Below are 21,627 nucleotides of genomic sequence, written 5' to 3'. Positions count from 1 at the left end.
ATTTATTTTCTTATTTCCTTTCCCCACTGGGCTATTTTTCCCTATTGGAGGCCCTTGATATAGCATCTTGCTTTTCCAACTAGAGTTGTAGCTTGGCTAGTAATAATAATAATAATAATAATAATAATAATAATAATAATAATATACGTATATATATGCATATTTATATATGTATGTATATATAAATTATATATATATGCATATATATATATATATATATATATATATATATATATATATGCATATATATATATATATATATATATATGCATATATATATATATATATATATATATGTATATATATATATGTATATACTGTATATGTATATATATGATATATATATGTATATATATATATGTGTATATATATATACATATATATATATATATATATATATATATATGTATATATATGATATATATGTGTATATATATATGTGTGTGTATATATATATATATATACATATATATATATATATATATATATATATATATATATATATATGTGTGTATATATATATAAATCTTATATATACGTATATATATGTATACACACACACACACATATATATATATATATATATATATATATATATACATTATATATATATATATATATATATATATATATAATTCTATATAGTGGTTTATTTTCACCCAGTTTTTCTAACTTTTTCAGCAAAGGCTTCTTAAACTTTTAACTAGATTTGTACTAGCCTTTTCTTAGATGACAATTTCAAACGAAAGACCTTTCCAGCAAAGATTCGCTCTAGCATAAGAAAGTTTATAAAAAAAAAATAAAAATCATTTCCATGAAACGGTCATTATACTGTTTTTTTTTCCCGGTGAGGAAAGGAAATAAGGAAATAAACTATATGAGAAGTAATGAACAATTAAAATGAAATAGATCTTCCATATATAAACAATAAATAATATAAAAGTAGAGGAATTAAAATAAGATAGAATAGTGTACCCGACTATACCCTCAGGCAAGTGAACTCTACTCCAAGGCAGTGTTGATTCTGCTGTGAAATTAGTCTTTTAGTTTTTACCGTCCATTCGCAGCCTATCATTTACAAAAGCTCTTAATCCTCTTTCCTCTTTCTTTTAATCAGGAGATTATCGGTCCCACTCTTCATACCACAATCCCTAAACAGCATCGAATTCTTCGTGGAAGGAGTTTACAAATTTCCAGCCGAGAGACGATAGAGTGGCAGATGTTTACCTTGCCGCGAAGTGAGTGAATTCTCTTTTTAATGCATTAAAGTCACAATGTCAAAAATGAAATATAACATTGTTAATTTAAATATTAATTAGACTTAAAAAACATTTCTGCATAGGTATGCGTTTAGAAAAATCGTACCGTCACACTACTCTATTCTATAGTAATATCTTTTATAAATAGATAAAAACATTCTTATTTAGAGTAAGGGATACAACGGGATATAGCACAGGGTTGCAAAAGAATTGTGTTTTTTTATTTTTGGTTTGTGTGTATGCAGTGCACGTTACCTGGTAAAGAAATATACACAAATTTATCATTTCAAAAGCATAAACTCTTCTTCCCACCGTTATTGCTACATTAAGTGGTCGGTTGCCTTGCATCTGGCATGGTTTATAATTTGGCAGAGGGGTTTTACCATCGCAACTGCAGTTATTGGCGGAGGGCCTAACCTTTGACTTAATTTGTCCAACTGAAAGGCAGCAGTTTGAACAGTCATTGGCAGTGAACTTAACCTTTTGCTGAAAAGCAAGACTGCAAGGCAGAAGCTCTCCTCACAGTCGCTTTTTACGACACGAAGAACGTACGGTGGTAGTATGCTTACACTTCTACAGCAGGGCAATTTCATGTGAATATACTATGTTTAAAAACGCACATATAAGCAAAAGTTTTGGCATTCTGAGTTCCATCTTACACTATATCCCTTTTTCAGATGACTCCCTAAGGACAACCTCTGAGTGGAACGAATCAACGTTCCACCTTCCTGAGAAGGAGATCGTCTTCATTGGTCTGAGGCAAAAAGAACACGGGGTCTCTCAATTTCACCTTTACTACTTTGATGTCTCTAATTCCGTCGGTCAGAATTTCACAGCCTTGCCTTGGGAAGGCTGGACCTTCATCAGAATTTCTAGATACGTGAGTCACCACTGGTTGTGTACGTCAATTTTCAAAACATGCAGGGAATTTCTATCTCGCATAACAGAGGTGAAGTGTTTTGAATTTGCTTGAGAAAATTCTTCTTTATCAAAATATATCAGTGAAATGGTTGCTTTAACAGATAATGCTCTTCATTAATGTAAAAAATAATACCAAGCAAGGCTTATTTGCAGTCGGCTACATCTAGAAATTCCAGTTTTTACATGACATATTATTCGAAAGTAAAGGGATATGTAACTTATATACATAAGTAGCCTTTCGTTGGCGTAATTAGAAAAAAAGCCAATCATAATTTGGGCCTCATCTTCATCTTAACGAAGCAATATACCTGCCTCTTAAAGACTATGATTATATAAGTTATGGAATTACAGTAGAGTTAAGCATTAAAAAAATGTGATAGATGAATATGAACAGCCAACGATGACTCTTAATTCTATTCTCTAAAGTAAGTATGGGATTTGATAGCCTGCCAAGGATTTCCCGTATTAAAAAAAAAAAAAAGAAAAAAAAAATACTGCAATGTTCATTGGTCAAAACAGAAGTTACAGAAAAAATATATCGAAAAAAGGAGCCAAAGAATAGAGGAAGACTTACCTTTATTTCAGTCTTGCCAGGAGAGCAATATTCCAAACAAGGACGGACGCATTGAACGATGTCTTTCTAACTTCGAATCTTCTGCTTCCTATTGAATTTTCACCAATGTTCTTTTATGTTTATTATGACTCACACTTTCGTAAGTTTCCTCTTTGTTAATAGTCTTCCGTCTTTCCAGGTTGTTTATCCCAAAGTTGCATCGGGACATCTAGATATTCCAAACCCGAGCCCAAATCTGCAAGGGAGAAAGATCATAGTATCAAGCAAAGATCAAGTACAGTGGCAAATGTTTGCTTTACCTCTTCAATACGGTAAATATGATCATTATTCCAATTAATGTTGTTATTGTGATGGCTTTCAGTGATACTGTCATTCATGTCCGTTAATATTATTATCAATTACTATCATAATTTTTATCTTTATTACAAGCCGAACTACAATCCTAGTTGAAAAAGTACACTATTACAAGTCCTTAAATCCCAAATGGGAAGGCATCCCAGCATAGGAAACAAAATGAGTAAAAATGAACTATAAATCAATATTGATAAAATGATAAAAAACAATAAACACTATGTTATATATATATCAAGGACACTATTGGTGGTTTTATAAATAAAAAATAAAATAACAAAAGAAAGTAAAAGATAGGATTTAGCAATTTCTTGGTAAACTATCAGGTATTCTTGGTCCTTCTATTAACCCTTCAGTTTGAAAGGACAAAAAGAAAAAGAATCTGACAGAAACGTGTGCTTGAGTATACTCTAACTCAAGACAGAGGAAGACCCTAGTATTGAAGCTATGTCTCTGCTCAGTACTAGTGAAAATTAGTTTGATCTCAGTGTCTTTCTTCTGGAAGTCAATCAATGTATGATAATTGATGTTAATATAAGAACCCCTCGTTATAGTTTGTTTTAAAGATTTAGAGGTCGCCCATGAATGGCAGAGGCAAGGGACAGTGACAACGCCCTAGAAACTAACCAAATATCCATGCCCAAGGCACCCCCCCCCCACCACCACCCAAGCTAGGACAAGGGAGGGCTCGGCAACGGCTGCTGAATACTCAGCAGGTAGACCCATGGGCTACCCCGAAGATCCCATTCTTTGCTCACAACGATGGCGAGGTTGTAGACTGTTACGTTCAACTATTGTAGACAACTTAGATTATGCAAATCTACTCAGAAAGTTTACCAAACAGTACCAAAACATTAACAGCAAAAGAAAACGATAGCCAGCATTCATAAAATGTAACTAATGTACATCTAAGATTTAACATAAGTATTTACACTACTATACAAGATACAACAAATACTCACGGCACACCAAAATCTAATTAATAACATACAAAGTTCTTACAAAGAAGCAGGTCTTGAGATGACTTCACAAACTTTTCTGCAGTGAGGGACAGACAACGTTGCTTAGTGTCAGATATAAAAAGTTGATATGCAGGAACACAGCTCTGTTGTTGAACGGATGAATATTTGAACTTCTATATCTTATTCAAGATAAATCGTTGCAAGTTCAATAACAAATTCCAGGCCACAGTGGACGTAACTGAAATGTCTCCACTCACGAGTGGTGTTTGGTCAGGTTTGCTCTATCTCACTCCTCACCAGTCCTTTATATATGAGGGACCAATACTCCCGAATGTTCTTGACAGACTAGAAACTCCCAGGACTAGTATCATGCAACATGACTCCACGCCATAGAACTTACTCTTGAATCTTCTTGTATAACTCACGCTTGTCAGATAGCTACGCTTGTCAGATAGCTGGCACCAAAGCACTATCTAGAACTCTCATCCCATAACCCAACAATAGATTACATTCTAATATGTAAAAAATTAATTCTTTATTTTTACATTAATATATATGAAAAATAAGCCCTTTTCACAAGCCTTGTAATACTGTACAATAAACATAAATTAACTTGCATATAACAGGGGCGGATCCAGGATTTATTGAAGACTTATAAAAGTAGAATTAATGTGAGCGCGAGTAGCGAGCGAAGCCAATCCTAAATTTGGGATTTTATAGTCTCAGATCATTTCTGAGACACCCCTGAAGAGCACAACCTCGCTGGATTTGTATGTCATTTAAATAAAAACTATAGGTCCTATTTCTAGACACAAACTCTAAAAAATGAAAATACTATTACGCAAAATCAATTTTGGTTTGGTGTTTGCCCAACTTTGAGAAGCTTGATAGTAAGACTTGTACAAAGTGCAGTTCACTGCATATTTGACAACAGACACTTTTTTTTGTTTATGGTGTAAAATAAAACATATTGAGATAAAGTAATTACCAAAAGGGGAGCTTACAACAAAAGTTAAATAACGTTTTTTCTAACAACTAAACACTTACTTTTTCTCATATTTTCTTGGATTCTTTGACCTGACGAATCTTAAACTTATGGATATTATTAATGATCATATCTGACATCACCAGAATAAAACAATTTTATATTATTTGCACAGCTGAATTGTTCATGAAATTCGACAAGAATATTATAGTTAACTATGTTCAAACTTTGTCATAAAAATTTTACTTTGTTGGGAAACAGCATTTCTCATTATAATTAGGAGACAATAATTAGGTGTATTATCCAGGTAAATTACTGAAACCTTTGTTACAAATTTAACATTTGTATGGCTTTTCTTTTATGTTAATTCATCAATTCAAATTGTTAATCTGACAGCAGCGTGCTGTTGAAGAGTTTCCTAGGGTGCGCTTTGATGAACTCATCAGCAATATCTGTCAACTCTAGTTCGACATTTTAGTGGATTTTCATAAGAGTGAGAGCTAAGAGTCGGCGGTCAGTCATCTTATTCCTGAGATGTGTCTTCAATAATCTCATAACTGAATATGTCCTTCCAGCTTCGGCTGACATGACTGGTAACATACACCCAAGGATCAAGAGTGTACATATGTTGGGCCAATCATCTGCATCTGCATATGACAACGCGTCCATGAGTGTGTCTGGAAGTGTTCCTTTGAAGGAACACTACATCATTTGCCATCATCTCAGCTCATTGCAAAATGACAGCAAGCTTGGCAGATAATCTTTCCAGTGCAGTAACAGTGTGGTGATGTCTCCAGATAAAATGGAACGTTTGTTGCAAGTATTGGGACCAGCTGCAGTATGCTAGAAACTGGCCAACATTCTGCTGAAAACCTATCTTTCATCTGTTGGAGAAGGTCATCAACCCGCGGGATAGCAATTGTGCCCTTGTAGTATTCAAGTGCTTTGGCTGCCTCAGTGTTACTCTGATGCCACTGCACTTGAATTGTGCGTGGCATGGTTTCAGTTGATCCAACTTACTGAGAGATGTCTTTCACGTTGTTGGTGTGCCACTGCTGAAACTCAACATCAATGTTATCGCCGAGTACTTGGAAATCTTGTGTGACTCTGTCAACCATGTGATATGCTTTGTAAATGCCCAGATCATGCTTTTGTAGCTTTAATGCCAGAGAATTAATGTAATCCAAGCTGTTTTTCAAATTCACAAATGCTACCACATGTTCAAAACTGCATGCTAGTTTTGTTTCCCATGGATTCTAGGTTTCACTGTCCCAGTTCCAGAATTCCTGGCTCAATTCGGGGTGAGACGACAGATTCAAAATAGCCTCTAAGCAAATAACAATGTTTCAAGACATACATGGCCCTTCAGTTTGCCATGCTTTGCTTCAGGGCAGTAAACATGTAGCATATTTTCAAAGAATCTTTGATGTTTTGGTGAGTTACCAAAAAACTAATACACAGAATAAATCAGGTCAATCATGTTTCGTTTTTATGGTAGTTTACTGCTTCTGTCAATGGCAAGATTCAGCACATGGGCATGACAATGGATGTAGGGTACCCTTGGAGAAACTTCCTTTATAATCCCCGAAACTCCTGTGCGTTCAGATTACATTGAAGAGGCACCATTGTATGCTTATTCCAGTATGTCAGACAGATGTGAAAGACTCTATCAAGCCATCAGCTATGGCTCGACCTGTTGTCCAACACAAATTCTCATGATCCAAGTAAATCTGGAAAATTTTCGAAATGTCAGAGTTTGAGCTCATGTTTAATACCACAAACACACAGTAAGTCCTTCTTGATTTGTATAATTATCTGTGACCATCTACAATTAAGGAATAAAATTGAACATTGCCATGTAATGATTTGGTTAGTTTAGCTTGCAACATATTCCCAGTTACTTGGATGATTTCCTCTTGCATCATTTGTTATGCGTATTTGGCATTTTTAGAAGCAATGAGCAAATGTTCATCACTCTTAGCATCTTGCTCTAACATAGCTATGAAATTGCCTTGCTTCTGTTCTTGGGTAGACGAAAAATCCACCTTATCATTGTGATGGCCATGTAGCAATATGCTTTGTCGTCCAAGTAGCAAGATACAATCAATAATTTCCTTGAACATGCAAATTTGTCTCCAGATTTTGTTTTATCACCTTCTGTAATGCAGAGTCGATGCAATGGAATGGAGTTGAGTAATTACGGAGAACAGTGAACCTCGCTCAGCAGCTTCGATGTGAAATCATGACTTATCGTGGTTAGAGAGCAATACATCTTTTCCAATTGCCTTTTCTAGTTTTGAAAAGGAGACTTCACAAAGACATTACGATCCCCACCAAATTTACTTCCGTGGGTTGGTTTCAACACGAATTAAGTGAAAAATTTGCATAGACCTCCTTTCAGGGATGGACTGTACATAGGCCATGGGTATTGTTTCATCCAGGAATGTTGAAATGCGAGTCTTTTTGGCTTTTTAGCATGACTGTGAGTTACACCTTATATATACATGGCAAATTGTTCAATTGGTTGAAAACGATGTTTGAGATAATTGAACTTTTCTTCATCTGCAACATTTTTCGGAGGAATACAACGACACGAGCAACCCCAAATCAACCGTGTGACCTGAATATAAACGAAAACATATGAGAGCCTGACTATCCAAAATTGAAATTAAATCATATTTGACTTTCAAAGTAATAAGAAAAACAGCTGTAGCATGACATCCATTTTGAAATATAGCCCTACCTTGTTCAGAAAAAGTATCAGCCCCAGCTGCAGAACGAATAGCAGTCTTGTCTTCATCATCAGCACCAGCTAGAGAATGACTGGCAGTCTGCTCCTGATCATCAGCATCAGCTGTAGAATTACTGATAGCCTGCTTCTGATCATCAGTACCCACTGGAGAACGACTGATAGTCTGCTCCTAATCATCAGCACCAGCTAGAGAATGACTGGCAGTCTGCTTCTGATCATCAGCACCAACTGGAAAATGACTGTCAGTCTGCTCCTGATCATCAGTGTCAGTTGGAGAATGACTGACAGTCTGCTCCTGATCATCAGCACTGGCTGGAGAATGACCGAAATATTTTTTTTTTATCATTATACTATTTGTTGTTGCTATTATCATAACTATTTTCAGGTAAAAAATAGTTATAACACCATTAGTTTCACAGAGAGCATGCATTATTCAATGTTATATGACAATAGTAACTGGTAAATATAAATACTAAAGACTATAGGTTATTTGTACCTTTTCAGTGTGACTAGTGTTATTTCAAAGGGCGTTGTTGTGATGTCCGAAAATAGGTCTTTGGCCAGATTCTTGACACTTATCAAATCATTTCACAGATTGACCCAAAACATATCATGACAGCCTTACCACTGACACTTGGAAGCCTAATGGCATTCCGTACATGCAAATCAAAAAACAAAAACTCTTTGCTTGTTCTCCTGCAGTACCAGGCACATGCTTACCCAGGTGAATTTCCAAGAGTTACAAAACAGCATGGTGACCGATTGTCTGCCAATGCCAAACCATCTGGTATGCTGTATGATAAAGAATCAGTTGTAATGGAACCCATGACCCCTTCTATAGTTTCTTGTTGCTCCTCGAATACCTGTTTATCCTTCACAGTCACCACAGTGGGTAAATCCACAATAAGTAGAAATCGTTGTGATTGCAGCTTGCATGATACATCGTTGTACAGGTCAGTTCTAATACTCAACAGGCGATTGGCATCTGACATATCAATCATTGCTCCATGAAAATATTGCTGCGAAAGGAATGGCAATGTTATCATTTCTGGATACCAGCCAATACCTTTTGGCACTGTTGGCATACTTACACAAACGTAAAATGAAAGTATTAAATATCAGTGGCCACAAAGTAACCTTAGCTAGAAATCTACACCAATATCTAGTAATGTATCATGATTTTGATGAGACATTTTAAAGGCTCAGCGCCCCATATTGATAACTCAACATATGTTTCCTATCTATGATATAATCAGATTATGATTGGTCTAAATCGCCGATCTGGATCCCGTATATAATAAATGATTAGGTCATGAGGTAGGCCTGCGACAGTGGTTCGTAGAATAAATATTTGGCATTAAATAGTTTATAATTGTATAGATCTAGGCCAAATTTAGTTTAGTATACCCTTTGTTGAAGCAGTCTGTCATTAATTGTTTCATGATGGACCCTGGATGGGTACGCTCCTCGGACACCCCTTTAAGGGTATACTCGGTCGCGCGCGACCCCGACGCAAAAATTCTTGAAAAATCTGTTTTTGCAGTAACCTTTTTTTTTTTGCCAAAAAAAAAATTCAATGAATGCTTAAAACTACTGTAAAGATAAATACTACTCATCTGCAGAAAAACTATTTATTATAAATATTTTAAAAAATTAAGTAGAAAAAAAGACCTTACATAAAAATTCATAAAAAAAACATTTATACATATATACACAAATCCTTTTAGGAATTGATTCTTGAATGTTTAGGACACATCTTGATGTATTTTGGATGAAGTCGGACCTATGGAGGTGAAGATCTGAAATGAGAAAAAAAGGGTAACCTTTTTTGGCCAAAAAAATGTGTCCAAATTTCATGAATTTTTTGGGGTACCCAAATTAAATAGGAATTGGCTAATTTTTTTAGGGAATAAACATATGTTATCCTAAAATAGAAATATGTAAAAAAAATCTTCATTATTTTGTAAATTACATTTATATCAGGGGCCATATCTAAAGGTCATTTTTTGAGTACTTAGAAATTTCGTAAAAAAATACATATATTTAATATATAATATGATATTTATGCAGGTAAAAATATACCAGAATATCACAAATTTTATAGGGAACAAGAATATATATAGATAGGGCAACTTACGCTTCGGATATGTCCACAAAATGGCCGCCAACCACACTGACTCAGACTCCCTAATCTGCCACCTGAAATGTAGGAAGGGTATGTCAATTTCAAGGTGTTATTTACTAATCTAATTATTCTTGGATATGCATAAAAATTGTATGGTGGGTTGCTGGATAATTGTCGCTTATTTTACGACTATAAAATTAGAATTCTGACCCCAAAAAAATTTTTTTAAGGGAAATAAAATCGAAAAAAAAAAATTGTAAAACAATATATTTTAGCCAAAAAAATTTGATGATATTCAATCAAAAAAGAAGTAAACAAAATTTTCCGACAAATAAACATCTAAATGAATCATTACTCTGTGATAGTTCCTTAGTACGTAGTAATTTTGAAAGAAATGGGAAAAAACGAAAAAGTGGCAATCGCAGGAAAATCGAACACATACCTATATATACGCCAAATCTGGCTAAAAATAAAGATAGGCATGGGTAGCCAGATCATCTAGAAACACTTTCCAACACTATAAAAATATAAGTTTTGCGACACTACTTGCCAATTCCTTACGGTAACATGACTAAGCAAAAAAATTCAAAACAAATAAAAAGGGGCACTCGATGAAAAATGGCAACGTGCTAATGGTGTGCATTTCAGAAAAAAAAAATTTCAGCCACGTGCTAGGCAAACCATCAAGGCACATTTTCCGACAAATAAACATCTAAATGAATCATTACTCTGTGATAGTTCCTTAGTACGTAGTAATTTTGAAAGAAATGGGAAAAAACGAAAAAGTGGCAATCGCAAGAAAATCGAACACATACCTATATATACGCCATATCTGGCTAAAAATAAAGATAGGCATGGGTAGCCAAATCATCTAGAAACACTTTCCAACATTATAAAAATATAAATTTTGCGACACTACTTGCCAATTCCTTACGGTAACATGACTGAGCAAAAAAAATGCAAAACAAATAAAAAGGGGCACTCGATGAAAAATGGCAATGTGCTAATGGTGGGCATTTCAGAAAAAAAAATTTCAGCCACGTGCTAGGCAAACCATCAAGGCACATTTTCCGACAAATAAACGTCTAAATGAATCATTACTCTGTGATAGTTCCTTAGTACGTAGTAATTTTGAAAGAAATGGGAAAAAACGAAAAAATGGCAATCACAGGAAAATCGAACACATACCTATATATACGCCATATCTGGCTAAAAAAAAAAATAGGCATGGGTAGCCAGATCATCTAGAAACACTTTCCAACACTATAAAAATATAAGTTTTGCGACACTACTTGCCAATTCCTTACGGTAACATGACTAAGCAAAAAAATGCAAAACAAATAAAAAGGGGCACTCGCGGAAAAATGGCCAACATTCTAATATACGGCATCTCAGATAAAAAAAAAAAAAAGACATGCACGTGTTAGCCCAACCATCAAGGCACACTTTCTAACAAATAAACATGAAAAAAAATCAATAATATATGGTAATTCCTTACTACGTATTAAATTTTTACAAATATTGAAAAAAAACAGAAATTGGCAACCGCAGGAAAATACCCCACATACCAATATCTACGGCGTATCTGACAAAAACAAAGTCACGCATGGGTAGCCAGATCATCTAGACACACTTTCCAACACTAAAAAAGCAAAAGTTTTGCGACACTACTTGGCAATTTCTTACGGAAAAATGACTTGGCCAAAAAATGAAAAACTGAAAAAGGGGCACTCGCGGTAAAATGGTCCTCATGGTGATGAACGACATTTCAACTAAAAAAAAAATCATGCACATGGTAGCCAAACAATCCACCAAGACTTTCCACAACTGATAACCTATACAAGTTGCACCATTCTACGACAATTTCATAATACGTAATAACTTTGATAATTATGCAACTTACCTTAGAAGGGTAAACTCGGTCGCGCTCGACCCCGGCGCGTCTCAGAAATCTGGGAAGGAGTACAGCTACAGTGATGCACATCTGGACACTATTAGAGCGTGTAGGCGAGACACCGACTGCAGGTCGATCACCCACAAATTCAGTCACGGGGGGTGAGTCACGTGAGAAAAACATCTTTTGTTTTGACGCTCGGGGTCGCGGACGACCCACCGTACCGTTCCAGGGTAATACTAAAACAATTGATCATCCTCTACTTGTCAAAAAACCTGCTGCTTTTGCAAAGCAAACACTGACACACGTATCATGCCTCTCCACAAACAAGTGTTCATAACAACAGTTGCTATGGACAATTTTCAACTGTGTCTCCGGAGCAACCAGGGGATTTGGGGAATCACAAAAACAACTAGCAGAGTTGGCATTTTCCTGTGAAATTCATCACTTCCAACCAATATTTCCCTCATATATACATGCATGTATTTAATATGCTGCCTGTTACAGGCCAAAATAAAAACGAAAACTTCAGTTGGATATACAAACGTGTTGAATGTGATGACTAAAATATTGTACAGCAAGATCTAGTGACCACAGTATATTCAAGCACATGATTGAAACTCGTGTGTGTTTACATAGGCCTATATAAATCAAATGCATGAATCTACATTTCTTACATAAATCACGGCATTCACTGTTTCTTGTGGAACCAATATGCGTTATTACCAAAATCGCGACATAGTTTATGCTTCATCAATATTTGTATACACATATATATTAAATCTCAGCCATTGAATGAGGGTCAAGACACCACTGAGGCCCCTTCTGGATCTGCCAGTGATATAACGAATCCTGTGCCTAGCAAAAGGTTCAAAAATTTTCACAAATACAAACAGAATAATTTTTTCCTACAAGATTACAAATATAATATTTTCATTTTAATGAAAATGAAATACAATTTTGTATTACAAACTTCAAGTAAAACTTGAAAATTTACAGAGTTGACAATCACAAAATATCAATAAAACTCATTACAATGAAAACTAAAAGGTTTCTTCTTAACAGATACAAAATTCAGAAGAAATATTTAACCTATGCCCTTTTTTTGGCCTCGGTTTAACATAATTTTTAAGGACATGGCAAAATAATGCATCATATGCAGAAATGTACATTAGAGAGGTTTTCAGATAAGACTGATTGGAATTCACATTAGCTTGACACACAAGACAAGTATAATAAAACTGAATCACATCCGGCCAAATATCATGCAAATAAATATGTCTTATATCATAACACAAAATCCTATTCAGTTCAAAATAATCATTCACAAGCTGATATGAGTAAGACTAATAACATCAACATTTTGATTTACAGGGAAACAACCTGAATAACAGCATGGTCAAATTTCTGGTCTATGAATGGCCTTCAGGATCACCGAATTCATCGAATAACAAAATATCAGTTACTTTTTACACCTGTCTAGAATAAGACAAAACATTACTAAAAGGATCAAACAAAAATGTGTCCGACAAGTTAATATCATCATCACAAACATTAGTACCTTCAAAAGACAAATTATTAGAATTCTCAAAAAGAGAATCATCACAAACTAAAGCATCTTCGTAAGACAAGTTAGTAGAATAGTCAAAAGACATGACATTACAAACAAAAATGTTTTCTCGAGACAGATTGGTAGAACAGTTGACAGCAGAAACATTATACATTATTACCAGACATGTTAGTAGAACAGTCAACAGTTGAACAAGTATCATGACCTAACCTATCTTCATGAGATAAGTCAGTAGAACAGTCATTAGTGGAAGCAGCAATATAAACCAACGAGTCTTCATGAGGCAAGTCGGTAGAAAAAACAACAGTGGAGACATTATCACGAACCGACACGTCATTTTTAGAAGTTCAGGTAGAACTGAGTCTTCTCGTGAGACTCAGCATTCGAAGAAAACAGAATAGACAAATCAGGACTGAGAACCCCAGACTCCTGATCAAGAATTGGCTCTTTAACCATCTTTGGTCAGACGTCATCATTCTCATTTACCCAGTCATTACCAAGCAAAAATCGAATGCCATTAATATGCAACTCAGGAACCACACCAACAACAACAGGCCCTGATAACCAGTCTCAATGAAGATCCATACGATGCAAGGGAACGCTAAAATGGGCACCACCAATCCCACAAACGGGAGTATACTTCCCAATAAACGAATGCTCAGTCACAGGGACAACTTCCCTCAAAACGAATGACTGGGCACAACCAGTATCAGGTATAATACAAACAGGGTGCAGTGTACCATCACAAACAGTAACAAAAATCCTTAGCAATATATGGCTGGAAAACCTTATCAACAGGTCTGGAACAAACAGGTTTCCTGTCAAAAATGTGGTCATTGATAGTGTTAACCTCTACTGGTAGTGGTAGCACACTAGAACGAGATTTTGGTAGTTACAAGAGCCACAGTTTTAGCTTCTTTCCTTTTCAACTTAAAACATCCAGACAACGTGTGACTTGTCACCTGTCCTTTATATACGAGGGACCAATACTCCCGAAAAGTTCATGACTGACTAGACTCTAAGGACTAGCATCACGCAACATGACAATATGTTATAGAACTTAATCTCTATCTTCTTGTATAACTCACGCCCGTCAGATGACTGGCGCTGAAGCAGTATCTAGAACTCTTGTCCCAGAATACAACGATACTTCAGAATCATAAATTACACTATCATAAATAAAAAACGAATGGTTATATTTTTGCATTAACATATATGAAAAAATAAGCCCTTTATACGAGTTTTGTTATACATTATACACAAATTTTACGTACATATAACATAGACATTACAAGAAACTATCGAATTTGAATGGGACTCAATCACTCGTCCAGCGGCACGCCATGCAGGGACATTTCTGATTAGGCCACTACACCCCTTACAGCGATATGATCATTCAAACGCTAAAAGATAAAAGATAGTGTTCTCGTGTTACAATTTTCTAATGATGATTCACCTATTGCAGAGAATTCGCTCACAACTGAGAAACATGACTCGATCAGGGACGAGGACTCCACGGAGCAGTACTCCCTCTCCACCGTTGCTGTCATGGCCATCCTATGTGGCGTCATGTTGGTCATTGCAACTATTCTCAGAGGATACATAGGCTACCTCAAAAGACATGGCAGCGTCAATAAAAAGGTTTGTCAGTATTTGCTTTTCTCTCTTTCTGAATCTTTACCTCTTCTTTCACCAAATTAGTCTTGAACGCTGAATTTAGCACACAGAAACCTCATGGAATATAAATGAAAAAAAAACTATATGATAAAACTATCGAGTGTCAACTGTTGACCATTACATTAGAATAAAGAAACTTCTGAGGAATAACAGTTTACCAGTAAACCAAAATCATATAGCCTCACGTTTCGAAGTCAAAACCAGAAAAAGACAAACTAATGAGTCAAATGATTGTGATGAAATTAAAACCTGACAATTGTAAAATCACGTGTTTATTGTAACATCAAAATGATAAAATGACTGAATTATAAACTTTTATAAAGAATAAAACAAAGTGTTTAAGTATTAACTCATCATCATAGGATCCAATATAGCATACAACTGCCTTAGGGATAACTGTTATGTAAAATCAAAACCAGAGTAAGAGAATGATGATCATTTATCATAGAATCGAGTCAGAAAACTGGAAAATTATATTTATCAATAAAACTGAGAGAACTAGCTAATGGCTGATGTTCAATCTTAATTGAGTATCCAAATATTAATGAAAGATCAAATTAACTAGAAAAAAATTACGGACAGGTATAGCAGACAGTAATCAAGGACTTTCCTTCTAGACATTACTGTAGCTTTATGCAAAAATGCAGATAGAGACCCATCGATGATTAAAAATGAAACATAGTCCATAATCAAAGATATAATAACTTTTAACTTCGATGTTTTATTTAATTATCTATTTCGACGAAAATCTGTTGGTTTAGAGAAAATTTTTTGAGTCAATAACCATAGCTTTATATCAACCACTAAAGCAATAGATGCGTGACTATATCATACATTCATATAGTAAAATTGCTTTTAAAGACCATCTCCATACGTCAGGAGCAAAGGATGAACAATCAAAGTTGAAGCCATTCCCACTGGAATGACTGAGAGACTTGTTTTTCATCTAAGGTCAAATTACTTATGGATTTTCAAATGTTATAATTGTTGCCATAGTTCTTTGAGCATTTTTTTTTTAATATACGATGCGTAATTGTAGGATTGGAGGCAACAAAGAAATCTACTTAGGGGACTGCTAGAAACGTATTTTGCTATAATAGCTAGCCAGTCCTTCAGAAGAAAATTACTACTACTACTACAACTACTACTACTACTACTACTACTACTACTACTACTGATAATAATAATAATAATAATAATAATAATAATATTAATAATGCATTATCATCCCACATATGAACAATTAAGTTAAAAATATGCATGCAGAGTGAAAATAATTGTTTCCCACTTTGAATGGAACATGAACTAGTAACTCTTTAAGCATTATAGCAGGCCTTTCCAAAAAGCTTGAGATTATGTTGATACATCAATACTAGAGTTTAAAGAATTCCATTATCATTGTTGTCATCATTACTATACCGAAATTGAGGATAATAGTGCTTTATCATTTCATAATCTTTACTCTCTTACAGGACATTAAGGATCGAGAGATACGTCGACAGTAAAGAAAAAGAGAAAAGATTATTTCAGCTCAAGTCGGTTTCTCGCCATCTTGAAAGCAACAGAACACTTCGGAGTGAAGGAATTCCTTGGATTACTTGATATGACTTCAAATACTACTAATCGGACTGATTGAGTTTTTATCTAAACGGAGAAATATTCTTAGCTAATAACTTTAATATGTGCATGTTGCTTATTTGGTTAAAACGTTTGCTAACATTTAAAGGTGATCAAAACCGTTTTCTTCCCTATTTCGAATTAACAAAATTCAGTTTATTTGACATCACATCCTAAAATTATATTTTCTGTATTTGGGTTAGCTAATTTTTATCATATTCAAGTTGTAATTACCATTTTACCATGGTAATCAAAGTATATACTCAACCACTGTAGTAACTGTAAAACTAAAATCTAAATAAATATAGCGAACGCAGATTTCTTGAAATTAATACCTACAGTCCTACACTCTGAAATGAGGAATTCGAATTAATATAATCCTAATCACATTTTCAATAATTCAAAGTTCTGTAGTTTTCCGCTTCTTAACATCACTTTCATGAGATATTTAGGGACAGACTCAAAGCAATAGAATAAAGGTCACGCAGGACATCGCCGTACTACAGAAAGAGGGTAAACGCTAGAATGCAAAGGGGCATGGAGGTTGTCACACAAGGACAGAGCAAAGCATAAAAATCCTGATGTTCATTAGGGATTATTATCCAAGCATGGAAGACACCCCAGTAATGGGAAACTACACATCATTCAGGGTTCTTATCCAGTAGGGACGGAGCCCAAGCAAGAACCTTAACGGTCAATCAAAGAAATGGTCTCCATATTTGATTATAGACATGGAATTTTGGTTAAATGATCCAACAATTGGACAGGGCTATCGTCCAAGTAAGAGCAAAGCAGAAGCAATGAAACCCCAGGCGTCGTTAGAGCTTATTATCTAAGAAATTAGAAAATGACTTGTTGAAAATGTTGAGGATAAAATAATCTCCTAGTAATCAAATCAACAATAGCATCAACTAGAATCACCGAAAGGAAAAATGAATTTGAAAAAGCACATGGGGATATACCAATTCTTAATACTGGTTCAACTTCAAAATGGAAATATGCATTTTGCTGATGAAACTATTAGAGACGAGCAGGAAATAAGATTCTAATCACGGTTGCCGGCCCCGAAACGAGTAAAATGAGAAAACTGAAACCTAAAATAATGATATGCAATGTATTTAATGATGAAGATGATGTAGTTAATGCTTTGTTTCAAAGGAATCGTTTGTATCATATTCAAAATGTAGAAGAGATTTAAGTCTGTTATTCAAGAAAAGGGCTGCAGGTGAGACTACCCACTTGATACTGACAATTGTAAAATCACGTGTTTATTGTAAAATCAAAACGATGAAACGTTCGGAGGGCCATTCATGGCAATGGAGACAAAATTATGTTGCGATGGGTTACCTATAACATACGTAATAAGTACCATGCGATCACCTGCTTCCACCATCAAAGACATGGACATTTAGGAGGGGAAAAAAAGACATGGACATTTAGGAGGGGAAAAAAAGAAAAAAAAAGTTGCAAGTACAAGACTGATGATAGTGTGAAAAAAAATCAGCAAATCACGTCACCAAAGAATGTAACTTTCTAGTTGTAAAACATATAAACTGCACTACGCTGAAAAAGCCATATGATCATATAATAAATTAAAGAAATTGCCAAGCTTTAAAATTATACTTGACGAGACTCATAGAAAATACGAATCATGGCTACTAAGGATGTCATATATTGCGGCTACGTAGATATTGAATCTGTGAGTAATAAGGCAATTCAAATTAGAGAATTGATAAATGGGAAATGTTTTGATATATTAGCTTATAACAGCTGCCAACTCCGAGGCTTCTTCATTGATTAAAACTGTTTTCTGTTTGTCAGAGTGGTACCACAATGAAGTTTACCAGGCTCAATCTTATTCTGTGTCTATACTATAAGTCTAACCAAAGTACTGCATAGACATAACGTATGTAAAGTTTAAACTATTTGCTAATGAAACACAATTTTATTTTTCCACAGATGTTTATAATACCGCTGAAACTCTAAACCAATAAATGTAGCAAGAAACGCTGGATATCACATTAGAAACATTGATTTTGTGAAGAGTTATCTCAAAGAATATTATGTACAGAAACGTGAATAACTGTTTTTACCAGGATTGAGTACTGTAACTCCATCTATTACAAACTACCCAAAGTGCAACTTAAGAAATTACAAAACATAATAAAGAGAAGCAAGAGTGCCCAACCCCGGGAAAGGATTACTCCTCTAATAATTGAATAATTTTAATTACAATGGTTGCCTCTTAAAGATAGTATAGAATTTAAGATAAGTTCAATAGCTCAAGTTATCAGAACAGGACGTTCAAAACAACGTCCTATGCTACACATCGTGCAGCAGACGAATCATGTAGACACAAGAATAGCTGCAGATGGTTTCAAATTATTAGAGCCAAGATGTATGTCTACTGAAGGTTCTAGCTTCATACATGCAGCCCCAAGATCGTACAATATGCACCCACAAGACATCCGATAGACTGATGACATTAAAGTTTTCATGAAGAAACTGAATTTGCACGGAATACGCTCTGTGATACTCTAAATACCTAAGAATGCATACGACAAACTAATGTTGTAGGTACTGAAGTGCGCGGGGTTTCCCTGTATGATAGGACCAAGAAAACAACCTTTAACAAAAGTAAAATAAAAATATTTCAACCCTTTCAGGTTAAAGCCCAACGGTTTTTTGTCTGTTTGCGCTATAAACTGACACTGGACTGTCAGTTCCGTTAATCCTTTGCTTCTCTAAAACTGTGTGTGTGTGTGTGTGTGATTGTGTGTACATATGTATATATATATATATATATATATATATATATATATATATATATATATATATATATATGCGTATGTAAAAATAGTTTGCCAATTTCTTAAGGATTCACAAGTAATGGAATTTGCATTTTTATTTACAGAATTTACTGTTGATATTCTTCCTGACGACTAGTTCCATTTGTTACTAAAGTTCTCTTGTAGGCGGTGATAAAATTTTGACTACGTTTATCAGTTAATTTCTCAAATGTTCTACTTTACTCACCTGCTTATTTATCTCACCCGGCTCGTTTATTACAATAAAAAGCGCACATTATTGCACGATATCACTGACGTTATTGTTCTCATGCTAACTCTAACTCACTACCTTAGACCAGTGTGTATCAGAAAACAATGTTTTCATTAAATCAATGTCGGTCATTAGAGCAGCTCTTTGTCTGATATACTATTTGACCTACATTATTCCCACCAGCGTGCAGATTTCAGCTCGTAAATCCGTGCAGGCCAAATTAAAAGCTCTGGACCTTTGCTATTGGAGAAATTCACAAAACAATGATAATAATTGCTAAACCTACAATAAAAAAAAAAATAAAATCAATGATTTTACAAGGGCGAGATCTCAACTAGCTCGAAATTCAATGATGAAAAATATAAATGAATATTCCCTAGATCAATTAGACTTTAATCATGAGTCGACTAAATATTTATCGTCTTTCGAACATTTTTGTCAGCATAAAAGACGTTATTTTAACAAACAAATCGTCCTGAATCTGTAGTCATTACATAGGCCTACTTTTATAAGAACTTTGGTGACCTTGCCTTCTAAAACACAATGGAGGAATGGTACATTGACAGTTAGATTTACTGGGTATCCCATATACCTGATTAAGACTGTGTTTGTTTGATAATAAAAAGAAAAAAAAATCAGCGCTTCCGCAGGTGTAGGCATAGGTGGAATGAAGTTCATATAGCGAGAAAATAATTGGGTTCACACAAACCTCGGCTATGTTACAACGAATGTAATTGTTATTTCTATAGTAAACCAGTAGTTTCAAAAAAGCATCCTCGATCATAAGGTAAAGTATGGGGTTGGCGGAAAACATGAAATCAAGGGATCCTTCCTAACCTAACATAGAGATGTATCTTCGTTCGAGCTAGGTGCCGTACTTGAAAATATAACAAACTATTTAAATTGACCTATTATACTCAACTTGTCGGGATCTTTAGTTCAACATTAGAGTCAACAAATTCTTGTATGAAAATATATCCAATTACTAAATTCTGAAGGTTCCATTAAAATCTATATTGCATATTTTCCATTTCCGGTGTCTATGGCACTGGCCATGTCATAAAACAGCTTTGTCATCTCACACAACCCAGAACCCAACCATGGAAAGGTGATGTAGGCTACAAATACTTTTTTTCTTTTTTAAATGCCTTGGTGACGGTAAATATTGCATTTGTCCTAACTTCCTAAGCATATGAATAAGGATTTGTCACAATCAAAACAAATCTTGACCAAATCGAAACCAAAGATACAGAAATTTGACATTTCAGATACACTAAAGCTAGACTACCCATGACATCATCATCATTATTATTATTACAAGCTAAGCTATAACCCTAGTTGGAAAAGCAAGATGCTATATTCCCAAGGGCTCCAACAAGGAAAAATATCCCCCAGGAAAGGAAACAAGGAAATAAACTAGAAGAGATGTAATAAAGAATCGAAATATAATATTCTAAGAACAGTAACAATGAATTTATATAAGCTATAAAATCTTCAAGAAGAGAAATAAGATAGAATAGCGTGTTCGAGTGTACCCTCAAGCAAGAGAACTCTACAAGACAGTGGGAGGCCATGGTAGAGGGGCTAGACACTACCCAAGACTAGAAAACTATGGTTTAATTTTGAAGTGTCCCTCTCCTAGAAGAGCCGCTAAACATAGCTAAAGATCGTTCGTTCGTTTTAGAATGCCATACCTTACGTAAAACACGGGCTCTTGCGTTGGCAGCCCGTAATAGCTAAAGGATATCTTCTACCCTAACCACGAAGAAAGTGGCCACTGAATAATTACACTGCAGTAGTTAAACCCTTAAGCGAAGAAGAATAGCTTGGTAATCTCAGTGTTGTCAGGCGTATGCAGACAGAGGAGAATGTGGATAAAA

General features: G+C 34.9%; 1 protein-coding gene and 1 long non-coding RNA gene across 2 annotated transcripts in view; one reads left to right on the top strand and one right to left on the bottom strand.

Annotated features, from left to right (window-relative positions):
• LOC137616357 (uncharacterized) overlaps positions 1-17,035 on the top strand; it is a 28,886-nt gene extending 11,851 nt beyond the window's left edge. Inside the window, exons 3-7 of the mRNA XM_068346023.1 lie at positions 1,118-1,238; positions 1,937-2,139; positions 2,933-3,065; positions 14,859-15,034; positions 16,543-17,035. Of these exons, the coding sequence (XP_068202124.1) occupies positions 1,118-1,238; positions 1,937-2,139; positions 2,933-3,065; positions 14,859-15,034; positions 16,543-16,575 (666 nt within the window). The 3' untranslated portion in view covers positions 16,576-17,035. The remainder of the gene's footprint in view (positions 1-1,117; positions 1,239-1,936; positions 2,140-2,932; positions 3,066-14,858; positions 15,035-16,542) is intronic.
• The window catches only part of LOC137616361 (uncharacterized), a 342,608-nt gene that overhangs the window by 320,120 nt on the left and 861 nt on the right, over positions 1-21,627 (bottom strand). Inside the window, exon 2 of the long non-coding RNA XR_011039407.1 lies at positions 2,755-2,989. This is a non-coding gene — a long non-coding RNA (uncharacterized lncRNA). The remainder of the gene's footprint in view (positions 1-2,754; positions 2,990-21,627) is intronic.

This window comes from Palaemon carinicauda, chromosome 22, assembly GCF_036898095.1.
Source record: "Palaemon carinicauda isolate YSFRI2023 chromosome 22, ASM3689809v2, whole genome shotgun sequence".
Lineage (NCBI taxonomy): Eukaryota > Metazoa > Arthropoda > Malacostraca > Decapoda > Palaemonidae > Palaemon > Palaemon carinicauda.
Note: the sequence above shows the minus strand (reverse complement) of the source record. Positions and strands in the feature narration are given on the sequence as shown.